Source organism: Monodelphis domestica, chromosome 7, assembly GCF_027887165.1.
Source record: "Monodelphis domestica isolate mMonDom1 chromosome 7, mMonDom1.pri, whole genome shotgun sequence".
NCBI lineage: Eukaryota > Metazoa > Chordata > Mammalia > Didelphimorphia > Didelphidae > Monodelphis > Monodelphis domestica.
The window spans coordinates 263,028,858-263,041,443 of NC_077233.1; the positions used below are offsets into that span (position 1 = coordinate 263,028,858).

Here is a 12,586-nt window from a genome sequence, read left to right on the forward strand (position 1 = left end):
TTTTGGGCTTTTCTTGGCAAAGATACTAGAAAGGTTTGGCATGTCCTTTTCCAACTCTTTTTACAAATAAGGTTAGGTCCAGGGTCAAATAGAGAGTGCCTGAATCTGGATTTGAACTCAGGGCTCTAGATCTAAAGCTTTATCCACTATTCCATCTAGCTACCCATCTATATCCACGTCTATGTATAGTCTGCATTTATATTCACATCTATTCTATACTTACATCTACATATCTGTTTCTATAATTGTACATATCTCTCTATACCTACAAATCTATATCTAAACCCACAACAGCAATTACAATGCAAAGTAAACATTATAAGTTTACAATGGAATTACAGACAATATACAAACAATGAACCATGTGAGACTGGGGCAAGGAAAAATCATTTTGGGCAGGAGGTACAGGAATCAGAGATTAGGAAAAACTAAGGATGTAGCATTTGAGTTGGGTCATGAAAGGTAGTTAGAATTTCAGCTGCAAAAGCAATGACTGCAAATAGCTCTGGCATATTTGGTTAGGGTTTTGTAATCTGTTGCACACCCTAAAACTTTCTGAGGTCATGCAGTCAAGGGGAGAATACCATAAGTTCTCTATATATTAAATTACATTATTTATGGCCTATTTGCTTCCACCAATCCATCATGTTGAAACTGACTCTCAACTTAAAATTCCCTCTTAGCAGTCACTGACATGCTCCCAGGTCCTGCCAAATGAAGAAAATTGTGAAATGGTCTTGAAAAACATATCCTGAAGCGGAGGAACTGAAGCTTTGGTTATTGTTATTATGATTTGTGCACAAAGCTTTTATAAATGTGCAAACACCATAACTGTGTCTGCATTCATAGATGACTACCATCAGTAAAATGCTGGAATTGATTCTTGAGACATAACTCAGCCATTGATTGGATGACACTAATTTCTTCAAAGAAACAAACCATTTGCCCTTTGAAGGTAGAAGTCTCTGTGTTAGCTGGGGAAGGAGAAATGTGTGGGATATGAACAACCAAAGAGGTAGGGCCCCTGGATGTGTTTTAGCAGATTCCTGGGTGCACCTAGATTACCAATTCTATATTGGAGTTTTCTTAGGCTTCAAGAAGCCAGGGAATAAATATGGGGTTTGGCTATAAGATCACATGATTGATTTTTAAACTTAATTTCAAGGACTTACTTATCCTATTGAATGTTGCCCCTTTCAAAACTATTCTCTTAGGTGACTACACATTTGTGTTAGTCATGCTGCCATCACCGAGAATATTTTTGGAATGGTCCTCAGAGTAATTCCACATATTATTTTGTCAGTTGAGAGAGGATTTAATTTTTTGAAATCAGCCAAGAGGCATTTGAATTCTAGTGAGTAAAGCAGTTGATAAAACTTGGAAACATTTTGTTGTTGTTAAAAAAAAAAGTGGGAGTATGAAGGGATGAGATCTATTTTCTTGCTGTGGCTTTTTAATTGTTCCTAAGAGCAATTTTGAAAGATGGTATCCATGTATGTTTTGAGGAATGTCAGCATCATTACTTGTATAATACTATAGTACAAGTTACAAGGAAACATTTAATCTGCTGATATTTATCCTTGTCATCCTCATTTTTCTTGCATTTATCTCTTTGTAGATAAAGGAGGGAAACAAATAAATTTGCTGCTGTCTTGCCTAAAGCATCATTTTTGGAAAGTCCTAGCCCAAGACCTATTAAAATGTTTAATATTTAACATTTTCACAAATAAGGGGGTATATTGCTCAGAGATGCTGATGTTGGTACTCCTTTCACCATTATAGATTGCAAATGCCTGTGATTTAGTAATTTTCTTTCTCTCCATATGTATATAGTAAATAAATTGTGTATATATATGTTGCATTGATTTTTATACTATGTCACAATCAGTATTTTTTCTTCTTATAAAACCTTGGGAATTAACTGTCAATTAGAAAGCACAAATATACGATATATAGATAGTATTCAGTTTTTTGTTGCCAGAGTGGTGTAGGAAAAAAGACTTAGGTTCTGGGCCTGACTGCCATAAAATAGTTATGAGATTTTTGGGGAAGTGACTGTAATCTCTATGGGCCTCAGTTTCTTTCTCTGTTTTTTTTTTTTTTGGTTTGTTTGTTTGTTTGTTTGGATGATCTCTAAGGTCCTTCCTGATTTTAATGTGTCATCATTTTAATATAATCTTCTTTGGGCACTTGTAACAGCTATTTAGCCTTCTTTTTATCTTCTTCTTCAAAGGTATTCAGGAGTCTCCAGTACCAAATGGCCATTCCCTCCCAGGCAGAGATTTCCTTCGGAAACAGATGCGGGGAGACCTCTTCACTCAGCAGCAGTTAGAAGTATTGGACCGAGTCTTTGAGAGACAACATTATTCTGACATATTTACAACTACTGAACCCATCAAACCAGAGCAGGTACTATCATTAACTCTCATTGTGCTCCATGTGCTTTATTCTTATTCTTATTTTAAAGATACATATACTTTGACTGGAAACTTGTCAAGAAATTACTACATAATTTCCAATCAGTAGAAGGTGGGGAAAAGACATCTGAAAAAGTGTTTTTTTTCTCAATAAAATTATGTCCCCAAAAATGGGAAAATAATTTTAATGGGATGTGCTCTCGTCTTCCATGTGCTTAGTAGAGGAATGCCATAGTTCTCAGGACTTTGGTCCCACTGCTTCCCTTCTGTTTCCAGTGCTAGTGAAAAGGAGTAACTAATTTTGCTTCTTGGATTCTCTTGGGATGGTTGTTGAGCAGGCTTATGCTGTCTGTGTTCCTGGAGATGAGGAGGTAAAGCTAGTTTGGGCATTTATGACATGGGCTATTTATTGATTTTTTATTCTGCACTTAGTGAGCATCAGAATCCAAGAGTTTCTCAGACTTCTACCTGGATTTATTGCAGAAGACTCAAGTGGAAGAGTTAATCCTCTTTGTGAGAGCACTAGAAAGGGTATTAAGCCATGCTAGTATTATTTGTTTGGTTAAATGACCTTTGTGAGTGATGTTTTTCACAAGAAGTTATCTGAAAGGATACATGAATGGAACAGGAATGTAAAGATGCTTTTGATTTACCTGGGAGCATATCTGGAATTTGGACAAAGATCTAGATGAAAACCATTGATAAACATATAATACTATATAACATTTTTAACATTTCAATTTTTCAAAGTGTTTCTGTGTTACCTCCTTTGACATTCACAGTAACTCTCCAAGTCAGACAGCCAGTCAATAAGTATTTATTAAGTGCCTACTATATGCCAGGAATTATGCTAAGCACTGGGCATACAAGGAAAAGTAAAAAGGGTCTCAAGGAGCTCATAGTCTAATAAGGAAGACAACATTCAAAAAGCCATGTATAAACAAGACAGAAAAAATAAATAGAAATTATTCAACATAGGAAAGGCACTATATATATATTAATTCTTATTTTAAATGTATATGTATTCTCTACTGACTTCCTATATACTCTGACAGGGAACTGTCAAGAAAATACGACACAAGTTCCAATCAGTAGAAGGTGGAGAAAAAGGCTTTTTGGGGATGGGGTTTCAGTGGGGTCATGAAGGAAGTCAGGGAAGCCAGTCGGAGGAGATGAGGAGGGAGAGAATTTCTGGTGCAAGGGATAGCCAGGAAAAATGCCCAGGAGTGTTTTATTTGAGAAATAGCAAGGCGGCCAGTGTCAGTGGATCACCAAATGTGTAGAAGAGAGGAAAATGTGAAAAGACCAGGGAGTCAGCTTACAAAGGGCATTGAATGTCATACAAAATATTTTTATTTATTCATTTTTTAACCCTTAGCTTTTGTCTTAGAATCAATTTTAAGACAGAAGAGTTTGCAAGAGCTAGACTATAAATTAGGTGACTTGCCCAGGTCACACAGTGAGGAAATCCTGAACCTGGGTCCTCCTGACTTTGGGTCTGGCTCTATACACCATGCTACCTAGCTTCCCCTACAAAGGATTTTTTGTAGTTGCTCCTGTAGGTAATTGGAATGGAGTTTATTGAATGGAGGTGAGAGTGGGATGACATAGGTCAGATTTGCAATTTAAGATCAATTTGACAACTGAATGGAGGATGGACTGCAGTGGGGGGAGACATGGCAGGCAGACCAACTAGGCTGTTACAGAGGTGTAGGCATGAGGCGATGAGGCTCTGTACCAAGATGAAGTAGCAGATCAGGAATGATTATCTCTGTTTTAGAGGTGAGAAGGATGATGTTCAGGTGGGTTTTTAATTGCTTAACAAAGATCATATGGCTAGTTAGCAACATGACTAGGACTATTTCTTCGAGTTCTAACCTAATACAGTGCCCTTCCCTCAATACTCTATGACATTTAATATAGAAAAATGATAGAAATCCATATACTTGGGCTGTGTTTGCCTTTTCATAGTGCTTTCATTTCTATTGTTGCTTGGTAATTTCTAACCATGTGGTTCAACTTGCAACAAAAATTAATTGGATAAAGCCATCTGTGAATCAGGGGCAGGTGAGTTGTGTAGTGGATAGAGTGCTGGTCCTGGGGGCAGGAAGACCAGAGTTCAAATCCAGCCTTGGACACTTACTAGTTGTGTGATGCAGTTCCCTTAACTGTAAAATGTGCTGGAGAAGGAAGTCAAACCACTCCAGTATCTCCACCAAGAAAATCCTAAAATGGGTCATAAAGAGTCAGACATAACTGAAACAGCTGAACAACTGAAGAGTGACAACTGTGATTCAAAATAGAGATGGGGCCATAATCCTCTCTAGTAAAACCAGATAAATGTTAAAATAAGATACAAATGGTACACATTAGAGAGGAAGAGAAACTAATGATAACAAAGTCTCCAATTGACGTGATTCAGCCAGGTGGTAGCTACTCCATTGTAGCTGATTACAGTGTCTCCTAGCCTTGGGAAATTGTTCCTCAAGTTGTATTCAGAAACATTCATTATGGGTTGGCCAACACACACACACACACACACACACACACACACACACACACATATGTATACACACACACATTTATGTACCTAAATTTTCTGACACTTTATATTTAAACTTACAGTGGTGAGCTTGTCCTGAGCTAGAATTTGCTTTTGAGACATATGTAGTCATCAGATTCATGCTTGAAGACTTTCTAGATTGTAGCATCTGTGGGAGTTTGAGGTCACCTCCATGTCATCATCAACATGGATTATGTGCTTTAGTGGAGGAAGCAAAAACTATAAGAAATTAAATAGGAAACTATGGAATAGTGCCACCTTACATAGTGCACAAGAAGAGAAGAACTGCTTTAGTGAAATACCTGTTTGACAATGATGGACCATTTAGCAGGATAGTTCTTGGAACTGTCATGATCTATACAAGATATTTAATAACACACACACACACACACACACACACACACACACACACTCTATAGCTCTTCAGGAAACAGATTTAGTTTCTATCACTGAAAAACTGTTTGCTTAAAGCTTTGCCTGAATTGAGGGCTCGCCAATAGTAAGTTATGAATTTTGTTCTAACAATTCCCATTTTTTCTTTTGGTTTCCATATCTGTTGGGTAATCCCAGTGTCTGATCAAAATTCCAGATTGTCCTGGATTGCCTGATCTCCTTCATGCCACTTCTGACTTCTCATAGACTGTTTTCAGAATTAAAATCTGGCTTTAATCCCATTGTAATTTAGAAAGAAAGAAGAGAGAAGGTCTATCATTTTTAATTTTGAGGAGGAAGGTGATTTTAATACACTATGCCGGGGAAACAGCCTTTCACAGTGTGATAACCATCTTGAACTTCCATAGGGCTTTGGTTCATTAGTCTTATATTAAAGTGTAGATTGTTTTATCTGTAAAGTGAGCTCTTTAGAGATGAAGAAATCACAGATTTTATGAATTACTATTTCTTTGTCCCTCTACGCCATAGTCACTCATTCTTCTATCTATATGAGGCTGTAAGTTGGAGTTTAAATCCATTCAGGAGCAGCTAAGTGGCTGAATGGATAGGCATTGGTTTTAGAGTCAGGAAGTCTAGAGTTTAAATCCTGCCTCAGACACTTACTAGTTGTGTGACCCTGAGCAGGTCACTTAACCTCTGTTTGCCTCAGTTTCCTTATCTATAAAAAGAGATAACAATAGCACCCATCTTGGAGGGTTGCTGTGAGGATCAACTGAGATAATATATGTAAAGCACTTTGTAAACCTTAAAACCCTATATAAATGCTAGCTAATACTTTGTTATTATTTTAAAAGTGCTCAGTTTTTACTGGGTTATTTTGACCTACTTTTACTAATCTATATGTTATTTAATATTAATTCATATTGCATACGTTTTAAGTAAGTAGCTTTAGATTCTGTCACTGAGAGTGTGGTAGGTATAGTGGATGGCTAGCTGGTCTTGAAGTCAGGAAGATCTGGATTCAAATCCTGTCTCTAATATATAGTCCAAGGCCATGGACAAGTCCAGGCAACTGTCTAAGGCTGTAACTAACAGAGGAGTTGCATTGCTGGAGGAAGTTTCCACACTGGGGTTTCTCATTCCAATGTAAACATCTATATAAGACCAAAAATATATATATGAATAAGGCTCAACTAGGTGGCTCAGTGATTAGAGAGCCAGACCTGGAGATGGAATGTCCTCTGTTCAAATCTGACACCAGACATTTCCTAGCTGTGTGACCCTGAGCAAGTCACTTAACTGCCATTGCCTAGCCCCCACCACCGATAGTTACTGATATAACCTGAGACAGAAGGTAAGGGTTTAAAAGAAGTTCTGAATATAAATTTATGAATGCATAAAATAATAACATGATTTTTAAAAGAAATATTTATTTTATGTTGGGAATGTGCAGCTTTCAGAGGATAAACAAGGTTTCGTTTCTGTTGTTCAGTTGTTTTCAGTTATGTCCAACTCTTCATGGCCCATTTGGGATTTTCTTGGCATAAGTACTATAGTGGTTTGCCATTTACTTCTCCAGCAGCTCAGTTTTATCAATGAAGAAACCTAGATAAACAAGGTTAAATAATTTGCCCAGGGTTGCACAACCAGTAAATTTGAACTCAGGGTTTCCTGACTCCAGGGCTGCTGATCTGTCCACGGTGTCACCTAGCTACCCCAGGACATAGTTGCCATATCTAAATATCTGAATAATCTTTATGTAGAAATGCAGATTTGATTTCTGAGTATCTATAGACAACAGAACTAGGAATAGGTGAAACATTATAAGGGGACAAATTCTAACTGGATATAAGGATTAGAAAGAACTGTTTAAAATTGCAATGGCATCCCTACAAAGGGTCTGAGTAACCTAAGATTTCCAATAGAGGCGAAATGACCATTTTTTAGAAATGTCAGAGAGGGGATTGATTGATGCTTTAGGTAAGAGCTGAACTTAACCGCTTCTAATTATTCTTCCAACTACTATGGGTTAGTGGAAGAATTTTGGAAGTGGAAGTGGAAGGCTATCTCGCTTTATGCTCATAACATTCTTGGGAAATAAACAAAGCACTGTTAGTTCCACTTTACAGATAAGGAAATGGAGACTCAGGTGATTTAACTCATGTTAACAAAAAGACAGACTTAGGATCCAGGCATCTTGACTTCTATTCCAATGGGGTTTCTCTACACACCGTTATTTTAGGACTTCTTCCTTTCCTCAAGGAAGTATTAATTGTGGGAGGCTTCCTTGGATGGTCCATTAGAATAAAAGGGCCAAATAGCATGAAGAGGGAGGATCTTTGTGTACAGCATATAGAGGGGGAAGAGTATGATATTATAGACATCATTGAGATTCAAGAGGAGTCAGGACCTGCTAGCAGTTGATCACAAAAAACTTCATAACCTGATTTTAGTATATACAAATAGAGGTGGAGGATCACCAAAAAGATCAGTCTTTATATGAGGTGGTGCATTGTATCCTGAGCCTGGACATGGGAAATCCCGAGGTCAAAATTTAGCCTTAGATACTGACTGTGTGACTCTGGGAACAAGCCACTTAAGGTCTGTTTGCCTTGATTTCCTCAACTATGAAATGAGGATAATAATAGCACCTGCCTCCCAGGATTGTTGTGAGAATCATATATAGTCCTTTGCAAAGCTCTTAGTAAACTCCTGGGCACATAGTAGGCACTTAATAAATGTTGTTTTTTTCCACCTCTAATTTACAAATCCCAACATATTTGCCTGTCTTTCCATCTGCTCATTGCCCTGGAACGATGATCCTGAATCCATATAAATACTTTGTACTAGAAATTCTCTCAGTTCCCTGCTTTTCTCCAAAACCATCTCTTCATACGGAATCCCAGTAGAGTATACTGAGTTTCCCAAGCAGAACATTGTGACAAATTAATTTCTATAACTTCAGTCTTAAAGTCCCCATTAGTTTCCTTTATTGACCCTTTTTCTCACCCACCAACCACTTCCTTAGTCTCCTTGTCTTTGTGGCTTTCCATCTTTTGCTTTTGTGGGGCTTCTAAAAGTTCAGTCTTTGGAATTTATCATAATTTATCAATTTATCAAGAAAGAGCCAATAAAGGTTCCCATCTATTCAGCCATGGCCAATCTAACAGGAGCATCACTTCTTCACTCTCATTCTTAGGGATGACATTCATTTGTTCATTCATTCATTCATTGTGCATTATGAGCAAAGCCGAACTATAGGAGCTTAAAAAGAAATGTGAGATACTCCAATTTAGAAACATCTCCACCATTAATGTTCCTACAGGCTCTTTGTGTCTAACCTGTGGTAGAGCCTTATCAGTATGTATTGGTCTGATAGGCCACAACCAGAAACATTGCTCATTAACGCCAACAGAGTGATGCCATTTTGGTCTTCTTCAAGTAGGAAAGACAACAACCATTCATTCATTCATTGGAATGATTCATTCAGTGTGGATATGCAAATATAAAGCAGTTTCCAGTCCTCAATGTACTTATAATCTAGTAAGGGAGATAAAATTTAGAAGTAATATAAATATAAAAAACTTTAGCATATAAGCACAAAATAGGAGTATGTTATGAGAGCCAATGAGGAAGCCCTACTTCTAATTTATAAAAATTTGGGGGGAATGAGCAAGAAAGACCTCAGGGACCGCTAAGTAGCAGTATTTATTATTTATTGGCTAGTTATTTAATGGCTCAGGATCTATCCCGAAGTCTTAGGTTTGGTAGGAATCATGTTTGAAAAATTCTACACTATTATTCCCCCAGGATGGAAAACTTCTTTAACATCTTTAGAAGATTTCAGAGATCATTAATATTCTACATATAGTATTATTCTTGGAGTCAATTAGTCAGTTGATCAATAAATCACTCTGAACATTTATTAAGTGCCAATAATGTGCCAGCCATGATTCTAGGCACTGGGGATATAAAGATTGCTCTCAAAGAGCTGATAATACTATATTGGGAAAATAAGAGTAATCAATGGTATCAGAGTTGGATTGGAGCTATACCTCAGTTTATTTGTCTGCAAAAATGAGCTGGAGAAGAAAGTGTTAAACCACTCCAGTGTCTCTGCTAAGAAAACTTCAAAGAGGGTCATAAAAAATTGGACAAGACTGAAAACAAAGGACGAAAGAACAATATAACAAGCCAATAATAACAAAAAGAATAACTCATATTTGCAGAGTGATTTAAACGTACCAAGTGCTTTATATACATTGTCTCATTTGTTTCTGTCAACAATTCTCTGAGATGGGATCTGTTATTACCTTCATTTTATAGAGGAGGAAATAGGCTCAGATTGGTTAAGGAACTTACTTGGGGCCACATAGCCTCGAACCCAGCTCTTCTTGATTTTATATCTAGAACTGACACCATTTAAGTAACATCTATGTTACCATTTTTAATACTTATTTCAAATATTAGGCCATTTGTCAGTCATTAGTGTTTTTGATTATCTGTAGATATTCTTAAATAATGGGTTCAACACACAAAAACATACCAGTTTGTTAGTATAATAAGAACTAATAAGTTCCTTGAGGATTCCTAGTTATTTTGGGGGGATTTGAGAGAAATGTATCTCTTAGGAGTCAAGAGATAAGCAACCAGATTTATTAGAGATTAGGCACCATAGAATTTAGAGCTTGAAGAGAACCTAGAAATAATGAAGTCCAATAACTTCATCTGCAAGATGAAGAAACTGAGGCCTGCAGGGGAGATATCCGAACCATCACAAACATGGTACAATTGGAATTTTGACCCAGGTCACTGACCAGGGTAAGATGCCCTCTCTCTGGGGAACTGCCATACTATTCCTCATTTTGAAATGAGACCTCCACTGGCCCACCCTGATGCCTGAGATGCTTCGCCTGGGCCTGCCTCTCCCCAGTGATAGTATGGGCTGAGCTTTAAAGATAACAATAATAATTATTGTGTTCCCATTTGGTTGTTCCAATGATGTCCAGCCACAGTTAGGGTTTTCTTAGAACTGGAGTGCTTTGCCATTACCTTCTCCAGATCATTTTAAAGATGAGGAAATTAAGGCAAACAGAATCAAGTGACTTGCCTGGGGTTATGCAGCTGGTAAATGTCAGAGGCTGGATTTGAACTTCCTGGTCTTCCCAACTCCAGGCCTAGGACCTAGAGCTGCACCTGCCTACTGTAGAAGTGTCAAACATGCCCTACCACCCACTCTTGGAACCAAATGAAAATGTAATTAGGAAATGTTTTACAAAGTAAATAGAAATACAATTTGTTGTCCTTGTTGAGTCATTTCAGTAGTATCTGACTCTTCATGACCCCATTTGGGATTCTCTTGGCACAAATACTGGAATGGTTTGCCATTTTCTTCTCCAGCTCATTTTATAGATGAGGAAACTGAGGCAATCAGGCTTAAGCAACTTGTCCAGGGTCACACAGCTAGTATCTGAGGTTAGCTTTGAACATAGACCCTCCTGACCCCAGGCTCTGTGCTCTATCTACTTCTTTACCTAGTTGCTCCCCAAATACAACATAACAGAAAATGTTAATTTTGTGGTTTTCTAAGCCAATTACTGCCCATCCATTTCTGTCTCAGTGACACCTCTGGCCTATAGGATGGGTTGTTCCTTCTGGCATCTACCTCTGGCCAAATTATTCTCTACTACTCCTTTTTCCTCCCTCCCCATCGCCATGCTCCCTTTCCTCCCAACTCAACTGGACTTGCCCCAGACACCAGAATTCTTAGTTATGGTTCTGGGGAAGTGATTTGTCCGGGATCACACAGATTAGCAAAGAACAGAGTCAAGATTCAAATCTGGGGGCTCTGATTCTAAATCTAGTGTTCTCCCTACTCTTCCTTCCTACCCTACTACCTCCCCTGAACTCAGTAGATGCTTAGCAGTCAGTCTGGTCAGCCTTGAAGACGTTTTACTTGGTTAAGGGTTCTGCAATATTCTTCCAAATAAGGCAGGTGGTCCTGATGGGCCGGCTGATATTGGTGGGCCTGGGCTTGGGCCTGAGCCTTAGCCTGGGCCCGAGAGTGAACTCTAAACAGCCCAATGACTGACTCTGCACTTTTCTAGTTAATCCGATTCACCTTCTTGTAATGTGCAGTAATTAGGAGAGATGAAAGGTGAGGAGGAGCCAGAAGATCACTGTATGCACATGGGCACTGGACTATGAATGACATACCCTTGTTTCCTGCTAGGCAATAACTTTTGACAAATGATGGCTTTGACTATAGGGCTGTATTATTTGAAGGGGAAAAGATATTCAAGGGTATTCAAGGGGAGTCTGACGAGCAATTAATCCCATTGAATCTTGAAAGATGGATATTCAGAAATGGCATTTATTTGTAAGCACCGTGTCTGCCTTGTGCTTGAAAAAGGGATGCATGTCTGGGTCTCTCTATCTCCCAGTCTACTGGGATGGACCTGTGGAATGGACTCCTCCTATGGAAACTCTATCTTGTGACTGGTGTGTAACCTCATAGAACTTAAATCTAGATGAGACCTTGGTAGAATATCTAGTCCAGACCCTTACTTTTACAGATGAGGAAATTGAGGCTCAGTGAAATAATTACATTTAAAATCATCATTTAAAATTTTTTATAAAGATTTTGAATCAAAAATGACTAAATTTAAAATCAGTATTTTAAAATAGAATTTAAAAGGATTTAAAATTTAAAATGACTCAATTTAAAATCATTATTTTAAAATAGAATTTAAAAGGATTTAAAATTTAAAATGACTCAATTTAAAATCATTATTTTAAAATAGAATTTGAAAAAATTTAAATTAAACATGACTAAGTTTAAAATCACTGTTTAAAAATACAATTAAAAGATTTAAAAATAAAAAGGACTAAATTTAAAATCATTAAAATGACTGTCCAATAGGTGGGTATTAAGTGGCAAAGTTGGCATTTCTACCATGAGTTGCTGGGACACTGAGAGGTTAAGTGACTTGTCCCTGATCACACAGCTAATATGTACAGGAGTATTGTGAGGCTCAAATGAGATAATGGTTGGAAATCACTTTGTAAACCTTGTTGTTGATCAATCCCTTTCAGTCATGTCCACTTCTTTATGACCCTCTTTGGGGATTTCATGGCAAAGATACCAGAATGGTTTGCCATTTCTTTCTCCAGCTCATTTTACAGATGAAGAAACAGAGGCAACCAGGGTTCG

At 37.7% G+C, this 12,586-nt stretch overlaps 1 protein-coding gene across 1 annotated transcript in view; it reads left to right on the top strand.

The window, feature by feature from the left end:
- The window catches only part of PAX5 (paired box 5), a 344,811-nt gene that overhangs the window by 100,344 nt on the left and 231,881 nt on the right, over positions 1-12,586 (top strand). The window contains exon 6 of the mRNA XM_007497998.3: positions 2,234-2,409. Coding sequence (XP_007498060.1) covers positions 2,234-2,409 — 176 coding nt within the window. The remainder of the gene's footprint in view (positions 1-2,233; positions 2,410-12,586) is intronic.